General features: G+C 39.2%; 1 protein-coding gene across 1 annotated transcript; it reads right to left on the bottom strand.

The window, feature by feature from the left end:
- Window positions 1–880: 880 nt before the first annotated feature.
- LOC106137454 (solute carrier family 22 member 6) lies at window positions 881–10,145 on the bottom strand. The gene is made up of 8 exons (XM_060945658.1): window positions 9,518–10,145; window positions 4,558–4,801; window positions 3,914–4,014; window positions 3,474–3,628; window positions 2,634–3,006; window positions 1,983–2,242; window positions 1,701–1,888; window positions 881–1,131 (listed from the first exon to the last, which is right to left on the bottom strand). Exons 1-8 carry the CDS (start codon window positions 9,652–9,654, stop codon window positions 967–969), a joined length of 1,623 nt encoding a protein of 540 aa, XP_060801641.1. The 5' UTR covers window positions 9,655–10,145; the 3' UTR covers window positions 881–966.
- Window positions 10,146–10,777: the final 632 nt, after the last annotated feature.

The raw sequence follows: 10,777 nt of genomic DNA, 5'->3' as shown, positions 1-10,777 counted from the left end.
TTTTTTTGGTAAATTTATTTAATTTTTATTTCTTTTCTTTAACTTATTTTTCACTTACAACATTTTAAAATATACATTTAATATAAAAAAAATAAAAAAACATATTTGTATATAGGTAACCTCATGGGCCAAGTCCAAGTACTTAGAAAGTTCTTTCTCAGCCATGACGAGGTTTTCGTCCTGAGGGGTGGTGATGTTATTATTATTATTATATTTATCTTAGATGTACATTATGTTTTCAATGACAGTCTTATTACAAGTATCTTTTCAATTCAAAGTTTTCAAGTACCAGTATTTACACCTAATGAGCCTATAGGAACTTTCATATCTGTAACGGAATTGTGGTTAAAAAGGTGCGCTAGAGAGACTTGATGCAAATGATCCTTATAAACATTATATAAAAGTATAAAACATAACCCTACAACTCGAGTAGGTACTCGTATATTACAGTTTATTCAATTTCACTTCTGAGTTGATAAAGAGCAATAAATTACAACTTATAACAAACGCAACGACGAATGGAGATCTGATTTCAACAAAATTCAGCAATACTCTATTTCTATAACAGATATAGTTTTATCGATACAGAGAGCATAATTATTGATATAGAGATACTCGTACATTGATGCATGTCATGCCAACGAGGTACTTTATTTTATAAAACATTGAACGGCTATGGAACAAGTCATTCCTCACAAAAATAAATCAACTAGGCAGGGTAACATATTTTGAACATGTTGATTCTATTTCTAAGTATACTTAATTTTAAAACAAAAGTTAGTACTTTACGAATTTAGCTTAAAACAACAAGTAACTAACAAGCTTCTTGATGACTATGATCCAGGAGTGGGTACAAAAAGCCATCTCTACTCTATGACGCGACTCTTGTTCACTGGGTAACCTTATCCCGCTTGAACCAGGTCGACGAAAAGGAATGGAGCGATAATGTATATTTTATTGTAAAGCTCAGCACTGTTCTTCGTCTCGCACGGTGCCCGGCGCCGGGTCGAGGTCGGAGAAGGTGTCCGGCAGCCGGCGGTGCAGCGTGTCCGGCACGAGCCGGGTCAGCATGGCGCTGCATAGCGGGAGAGCGCCGAACAACGCCGTCGGTAGCCACCAGCGGTACGCCGCCTGGCAAACAACAAACGATTAGATGCTAGATGATGATCAAAATTCAAAAAATTCAAAATTCAAAATTTTTATTCATTATTATAGGATACTATATATCGCTTAATAATCGTCAAAACGTATGGTTTAACAACATTGGTTGACGTCAAATAAATTACTTAAAAACTAAGTTTACTGCCGCTTCCAAGGCGTCAGTGCAGAAGAAGCGGTAACAAACTGCACTGCAGCATTTTCTTCAACAACGTCAACCTTACAATATTAATTAAACTTAGAATAGAATGTGGACGAGAGAATACATTGTTCAGATTTATGTGAGATTGAATATTTAAAAAGAAAAATATATATATATATTTTATGGATTACCAATTTTAAAAAGATTTATGTACAGAGTGTACTGAATTTTGATTTAAGATCAAATCAAACTACAATTAATTACGAGGTTCCTGTGCCAAGCTCGAGCCAGATGTTTTTATCATTAAGGTAATCATCAGTCCTATAATAAGCCTTCTCACAGAGTATATAAAACAATACGGCACTTCGCATTCAAAAGTAAATTAATACAAACTGTTTACCGTGAGTGGCGTGAGCGGAGCTAACAAGGACCCAAGTCGCCCGCACGTGGAGCAAGCCGCCAGCAGCCTCTGCCTGGCCCTCGTCGGGAACAGCTCGGCAGTGTACACGTAGAGGGCATTCAGGGACATCGCCGCGCCGACCTTGCCTGACAAGTATAGCACTGTGTTCAGCCAGCGCCAGCCTCCTTCTGCAAGCATTATGTATAATTTCAGGAGTTGACAATTATTTAACACAAAGCAGAAGGTACTATAGATTTGTTTCTCATATATTTATTAACTCACCCTGTGGTATGCAAGATATTGCAATAAGCGACACAGCAGTGAGCAGGAATGCGAAAGTGAGAAGCGGCCTCCTGCCTATCCTGTCGAGCAGCAGCGTGTTGAGGAGCAGCGCGGGCAGCTCCGCCGCCGCCACCAGCGCGTAGTTGACGTGCGCGGAGCCCGACAGCGCGTGCGCACGCACCGCCAGCCCGTAGAACACGAACACGGCCGACATCCACCACGCGAAGCACACGAACAACCGGCGGCGGAGGGCGCCGTATCTGAAAATATATTGTGTATTCTGGATGTGAAGTATCCCAAGAGATTTTCAAATTGTTAGCTCCTTGGAGGTGTCGGTATTTATATCTTGTGGTAAATAAAGAGCCATACTTAAATACTATTTGGCAGTATATGCAAGTCCACATGTAAGTAATTACACCTTACAATTCGCCAAATCTGTGATTTAGTATTCCCTCCCTTCATCTCTCTTCACTGATACAAACAACTTGGAGATTTTCAATGCAAAAGTGTTAGGCATTATTTGAACTTCCGTGCACCACTTTAGGCCTTACCACCAGGCAGATTGACCTCAATCAATTATAAAGTAAAAACTCAAACCAATTATAAAAAAAATATGATACATTTAAACTTCTAGTGTATTATATAACTTACTTGAAAAAGGCTCTGATGAGTCCTTCTTCATCTTCTGCCGCCGCTACCTTATTATTAACCTGCTCGGTCTCACTAAGCAGCATCTTTTCCAAGTTCTCCTCACTAACGGGACTATTATTGCACTTCGCTGCTTGTTTCAACACGCTGAGCGCTTCAGAATGTCTTCCACGGGAGGCGAGCCAGCGTACACTCTCGGGCAAGAGCCAGGGATAAAGCAACAGTAGGAATGAAGGTGGGTACGCGATGCGTGCCCATAGTCTCCAGTAGCCGCTGAGATAGTCCAGGAGAGCCAAGAGGGCAGCACCTGCGGAGAGGGGAATGCCGAGCACCAAGCTCGCGAAGATGCGCTGCTCCACGCCCAGCCACTCGATCACTAAAAATACCAAAGCATTTGTTATAGTTGTATCTTTCATATGGCTATTGCTTTACTTATTAAAAAGATTAAGGATGTTATTAAATTGTAGCTGTAAATTCTATGTGCACTTTTTTTTTGTATAATCAGACATTTCGTCAATTATCTGAAAATCGATCTAAGCCACACTGTAATCAGACTACTATGACATTATGGTCACATCGAAGAGCCAAACCAGGATCAGTGTTACGGACATCTGATTATTTTTTTTTATCTAGAACGTAGAATTGGGACGGTAATTATTTACACTTCCGATCCTAATCTTCTTATCCCCCTAGCGTTAGGACCAGATTATATGCTTATCTTTCTGAAGAGGAGGCAGGGACGAGTCTTTGAACATGATCCTGGATTGGGACAGCCCTGTACTGAACTGGCTTTAGAACTGGACTTTCGACCTGGCTATATCAACCAATACTGTGAACACTTACTGAGGACGAATGCTGCGGGGTAGACGCTGGCGCCAAGGATAGTCTCCGCGAGTTCAGCCAGCAGATACGTGTAGTAGGAGTTCACGAACGACTTGACCAGCCCCAGCAGCCCAGCGCCCACTGCCGACGTCACCAGGGCGGCACGCCGGCCCCATCTGTAAGTCATTAGTATATCTGTCAACTTCCTTCATCAGAATAAAAAAGTCTTACAAAGCTATTAACCGTAATAACATGATACAAGAAAGATGGTGAGTGACTCTCTTTTTAGTCTCAGGACCCTGTTAACATTTTACCAGCTACTTACTTTCTTTTATAATAATCATTTCCTGTTCGAATACTACAGGCAAACACTCAGATACACTCGCCATACCACCGATTTAATTCTATCAGTGCGCCAACCGAACAATACCACTCTATAACAGATGAATATAGTACTGCACCTGTCGGATATAAACCCGATGATAGGCAGCGAGATCAGCATGCCCACGTTGTGCACCGTCCCCACCAGGGCGCGCTTCCACTCCGCACACGCCAGCCCGAACTGCCAACAACAGTACAAGAATTGTTACCACAGACTTAAAGTCTAACGGGACTCAGCGGAGAGATAACTGCTAGAAACGCAAGCATGGCGGCGCAGGGTACCAAACACGTTAAGTTAGAAGAGATCAGAAAAGTAGCCTCACCAGCTCCTCAACGATTTATTATAGTTTATAAATTAATGCTTCCTGTTTTGAAAACAAGTTTCTATATGTAGATAGGTACTAAACAGATTTTTGGATCTTCCTGTAATTAAGATTGCTTTATGTATCCGGTAATGCTCCTGTTCTTACAGTTGAGACAGATTGTTTTGGCGATGTAACTTAAGTAGGTATGTACAATTTCAAATTCAACTCATATAAGTATTTTTGATCAGCAAACCTCAAATCGATCAAAATCGCTCCTATTAAATAATATCAGCCAATATTTTTGTACATAATGGACTTATTAATTTGTGTAAAAACACCCAAAATTATTCAAAAAAAGGTGTGGAATAAAAGAGTATATGTCCCGCGATCCACCGGTATTAATAAATTAAATATCTAACCTCAGCGACTATACTACTGCGTGTTCTATACAGGAACCTGTCGCAAGAGACCAGCGTGGTGTTGTCGAAGTCTGCAGGTCCGCACCCGGGACCAGTGGCCCGGAACTGGAGGCAGGCGTCGTCGGGTCTCGCCGGGGCGGCGGGCGGCAGCGCCCAGGGCCGCCATGCCGGCTGCCAGGCCTCCGAGGAAACCTCGCCAGGAGTGGCTGCCGCAGGCCAGTCCTCACATTGTGCCACGATACATCTGCGGAAAGGATAGTAATTTTTTGCAGGAGTAGGTAATTTTTGGCAAAAGTCGTTGCAAAGCGGTCTATAAGACAATATTGTCTGAAATCTAAAGTGGATAATAGATCCCACCTATTATCTCGTACTTATCCTTTATAGGGTACAAAGCCAGACAGCTTTATGGCTTTGTGTTGAATCGAAATTCATAATATAAACATGGAATTCTTCTTTGATTAACTTAAAAATAGCTGAGCGTGGCCTATCAGTCTTTTCAAGACTGTTGGCTCTGACTACCCCACAAGGGATATAGACGTGACCACATGCATGTATGTATGTATTAACTTTTACAACACCCCTGGGATACTGTGTTCGTTTTACTAAACCAGTATGCAAGCTAATGTAATGGAAAATTCTATTGTTCTGAATGTTCCTCTCGCAAAGGTGATGATTTGACCCGTTATCAACGAATTAGACACCGGTCACCTTTCAATATGATAAGTGCGCCTTGTTTAGTCTAGATAAGCTGCTCACAGGCAACACTCACACTTTCTACTTATTTTTCAACAAAATCACATATACAAATTTCCAATGACTGAAAAAAGAAAAAATCTAATTATTAATAAGCAAATGTACATGAGTGTGAATGAAAAAATTGACGGAGAAGTCCTAGACGAACGTACCTTGATCGAATTGAGCAGACTGGCGAAAAGTTCAGTTCACAAGTTTGAATCAAAAGTATAAGTATGTAGGAATCGTATCAATTGAAAATGTTTTGTTGCTTCCTACACCTCCGGGAAAGAATGTGATTTTATTTATGAATGTTTACTTCTGGGAAAAAAAGTATTTTGAGCCTACAACTTACAACTAAAAGCGCGTTATACCAACAATCGTTAAATCCGTGAATCTTGCAAGCTAGTATGGTACAACTACATATGAACCCGCTTGACCCAGGTTCTAAATCTGGTCTTCTATAATTATCTTCTATATTTGTCGTCAGCTGTTAGTTGCATTCCACACTTTCAGTTCAACAATCGCACTAAAATGTGACACCTACAATCGGACAGTATTCATGCAAACTGCATGATCAATAATTTATTGAAGGGTTTTAAAGCCATCTCAAACATATAAATATTTGTAAACATTAAAGTTAGCGGAATGTAGATATGTTTATTTGAAGACCATCAACATCCTCTTGACCATTAGGCCTGGATGACTCTGGTGTAGGTAAATAGGTTCTAAGTGAGACAATGAAATTGATAATTTTTTTGAGAAATAATTTTACTTGATTAATATTCATACTCAAAGCTCAAGCACAGTTAAAAAATAAGGTGATTTGTATAAGCACGAACTAATCTATTATTACCATTACACCCAAGGTTATGGTAACGGAAAACTACGCCTGCTAAAAAATAGATTAAAGGTTTTTCTTGACGCCAGGAATGGAACACAAAGCTGCCTTTCTACGAGATGACGCGGGCAGACAGACAGCATTGTCCAACCATTACGGGGCTTTATTGACCCTTTGTCCGCACTGGTAACCGCCAGATAACTGATACAATTATTGGCGCAAAAACTATCGCAGGCTAAGATCGCTTTTTTATAGGCAATTTTAGTGGCAAATTAGGAATCCAGTTAACTGATCAGATTAACTTTGAAACTACAAATAGGTACTCGTGTATAAGTACGCTTTTATTTTGAGATATCTTGTATAAGTACTATCTTTTAGTAATTTCACAAAAAATTTAATGATATCTACTAAATCCTTAGAACGGGCGTTTTCACAACCGTTTTAACAACCTCTCTATACCATCATCTTTAGACAAAATTCATATTGGGCTGAGGATGTTATTTTTCATTGAAACGATGCGTTTATTTTATATTCACGGAAGGCGACAGAGGAACACGATATACGATTATCCCATATCGCACCTGGACACTGGGAGACAAATAGATTGATAACTGCCCATACTTTGGATTACGAGAACATTGTGTCATTTCGTATATGAACATCATTTTGACTATATTCAGCACCCATCCTAGGACGTGGTCAAATGAGTTTATTTAACTCCCATTTCCACCGAATACTACAAAGGAGTACATTCGAAAAACCACTCTACATAGTTGAAACTTTCACACCTCGTATATTTTGTGATGTATAATTATCTCCGTATTCTCAAAACACCAAAACGAGGTCAGGTCAAAAACTGAGGAAATAACTGTAGTTCCCGAGTTCCTTGCCCCAGTTCCTCACTGGTCTAGCTGGCAACCCTGCCGTCGTCCGTGCGTAGGCGCAGCGTTCGTTAACAACAAGACGGCGCGGCGCCCAATGCTCTAAATATATATAATTGAATCACTCTGACCCACAGAAATATCTTTCTTATCGGACAATCAGAAGATCAAAGTTACTAAATTCAATTAAAAACCGACATCGTTTGGCAGGGGCGGACACACAAAACTATTGATATCATCAATATACCTAGTATACTGATTTGTATGACATGGTATTCCTCTTGTTAATCCCAGTTGGGTTGTCACTGGGAAAGAAGCCTATGGCCATCATATCCTATTCACGTATACCTACCTATTGAAACACGGAACAACTAACTTTTGAACCGGTTAATAGCAGATTGGTATGTGACTCTAATCGAATCAGATAATAATATTCATTTAGAAAGAAGAAGGAAAAGGCGTAAAAAACTCAGAAAAAATATTCTGGAGTATTTTTTCTGAATAAAAAGTTCTTGATTTTTGTCTGTTATTGGCGATAATATTTCATGGTAGTTTGAGAAACAACTTTATTCTCCTGGCTGCCTCTATGCATCATGTAAAATGTTAATATTGATATAACTTGAATCTTGATAGATAATAATAGAATTCAATAACTTAATACTTCTCTCATGGAAGAGAGCAAATAAGAATCTACCAGTGCAATAATAAATATCGCAAATGGATGTAGAAATTAGGTACCTAGTTCACTTCCCTTCTAAATTATAGAGGCAGGGGACATGAAATTCAAATACTTGCCTTGAGAATAGAATCATAAAATTATACATTTCCGGAAAACTTGTAAAAGTAGCTAATAACTATCTACCTAAGGAAATATTCATGAATGAAAGGATCTACCGACTGGTACCACTTAGTTCCTTTCCCGGAAATCAGTTTCGTTATTTTGTTTATCGTTGACAATATGTCGCTATAAGTGGGGCAGTATCACACCTTAAAAACTTTGTTCGCACAGTGTACACAGCGGGGTGGCAGACACCGCCAACGACCATGGAGTCCAAACCCCGGTCGACCACGTCCTGTCCCTCAGAGAGCTGACAAACCTGTCCCTGTCTGTGTTTATATTTAGCCCGGCAGGAATTACCAACATGGTAATTTCTGCCGGGCTATATATAAAATTATGCAAATGCTAAATCTACTGGTTACAAACTTTAAATGGTAGAAATCTAAATTAATCAAGACAACATCATTTCTGGTAGTTTTACTTTGAATTTATGAATAATAAATTTGTGTAAATTGCTTTAAATTATGTTGTAGGATATGGTCATGGACTGATGACGGAATTATACTCGTATCAAAACTATAAACTAAATTCAAATAGATTTTTCAAAGTATCGTTAATCAATCAGAAAATGCCTTTAGATCTGAAACTTTAACATTTCATACAAGAATATTGAGGTAAGTGATAAGATTTATTGAGGAATCCTAGCAGCACGACCTAATATTCTTAGGAAAACATGACACAAACTGTGTTGAGTTATTACAATGATTGAACAATAAATCTGTGATACTAGTAGCAATAATTAAAATCCTCTTTGAATAGGTGCATGTGTTGGCAAACTATTTCAATAAAATGGCATCTTTACCTAGACAAGTGCTATTACTATAGTACATAGTGACCGAAAGCATTCGATGATAAAAACATTTCAAAGTCACGTGCTCGACACCTTGTTGCGGTGAAAGTATCTCGGTGTGTCCCATGATCATCGCAGAGGATGGCAGAGAACCATCCGATACAGTTAACTCACATGTAGGTAAATACGACACCTACAAACATGGGCATACGGTATACAAACCAACTTACGTTTTTACGTCTCAAATTACATCAAATTTAAATTTGTTCGTATTTCCTAAGTGTGTGTTCAACTACCTAATTTTAATTTTTTTTCTACATCTTCCTACTCGGAAATTTATAGAATAAAAAAGGTAAGTTTTAAAATATCAGCCATTTGATATGCTCACGGATTTAGGAGTTTTCATTATAATTATGCTGTTGTGAAGTTGCTTGAGTAGTTAATTACCTATTGAGCATTTCTATAGGCGTCAACTTAAAAAAAAATTAAACTTTGATTTACAACACTACGAACCGAATCAGCATCCACATAATACAATTGTGAAATACATTCTGAGTTCAAAGTAAAATAGTTTTTTCAACATAAAAAAGTAGGTACCTACATTCTGTTGTGACATTGCGAGATAAATAAATAGTAATTATAATAATCAATGTATTGTATCATAGGCAGTGATCACAGGTCAACAAGTTAAAACAATCGTTAAAACTGTCTCGATTGAAGACGGGAAAGTATTGCGATGACACGATTTTTAATTAAACAACTATCAGACAACGCACATCGGTTTGTTATTACTTTTAAGTACTTAGTTTAAATTTTAATCGACAAATGAAAAGAGGAGAGGTGAATGTTTCCTAAAATACCTACTTAAAGGAGTTTACCTGTACTCGGTAGGAGCGGCCAAGAACACGTAGTTGGTGTTGTAGAGGCCGGTGAGCGCCACCGGCAGCGCCAGCAGCAGCGCCAGCCGCGCCTGCCACCAGCCGCACCCGCCGCTCCAGCCTTCTCCACCAGACATCCCGGAGTCACGGAGCACGCGGACTCTAAAGCACTTTTTTCTTTTGTTGCTCGTAATCTTTGTATTGTCTCGCAGAGATAAAACTTTCGTTGTTTTGTTTATGCTGATATTGTCCACTTTTTAAGTTCTAAAATTCGAATGATGTTCCCTAATGATGCTGTCTTCGTTCCCTTTGTGGCATGTAAATCAACATGATAACTAACGGTTTCTAGAACACGCTTTTTATACCGTAAAAATATTTCGGGGATTCGTAGTTAATTGTTCAAAATTCAGTTTCAATTTGAGCGCGAATATTTAAGCTGATTAATACACAGATATACAGAAAGAGTTCCGCTTGGTTTTAATGACTTAAATTTAACTAGGAAAATTAAGAAATTTACTTAAAGTTATTTCAGATATTATTGAATTTATTTATAATCGATGTTATTGCCAAAAGGTTAATGCCAAAGGAGATATCCTCTGGGTTGTATAAGACACGTGTAGCGCGTCGCCTGGCGCGCGCACTATTGCGCACGAGCACGCTGCGTCGCTTCAGGGAGCTTCGGTGAATGGACACTCGGACAGGAGCGCGGCTAGGGTTGCCAGGCAGCCGGCTCAAGCCGGAGTCAGGAAGTCAGGCTTATGATCGCCTGGTTGGCTAAAATTTACGGTATCCGGCTTATCTGGCTTGTTATTTTGTGGATCGATATTTACGTCGTCTCAAAAATTAAAAAAATCCGAACAACTCTTTTTACCAAAAGATTAGTTTAAACTTTCAGGTCTCTCTGACTATTATGTACAGTGACTTGACAACCCTAAGTACGACCACAATTTGTACGAGCACGTCAGATACACCACGATAACGCCTCGCCGGCTACTCTCCGGCCGCGGCCACACGCGCCGGCCGTGGGGTCAGATGCCATCCTCTATTATTTGTTATTTCTAGCGATGCCTCCAATTCTTGTTTTCTTTATCACGTTACCAACTCAAATATTTACCTACTTTATGGTGAAATTCTATTATTTTGATCACTTTCAAAAACATCGTTTCATAAAATTCAAGTGATAGGTACTTGTAGTCGTTCAGCAAGTTTTTTTTTCTGCATCTAATGTAGTTGCAATAGAATATCAGAAAAACAAAGGTA

Source organism: Amyelois transitella, chromosome 8, assembly GCF_032362555.1.
Source record: "Amyelois transitella isolate CPQ chromosome 8, ilAmyTran1.1, whole genome shotgun sequence".
In the NCBI taxonomy this organism is placed as follows: Eukaryota; Metazoa; Arthropoda; class Insecta; order Lepidoptera; family Pyralidae; genus Amyelois; species Amyelois transitella.
Note: the sequence above shows the minus strand (reverse complement) of the source record. Positions and strands in the feature narration are given on the sequence as shown.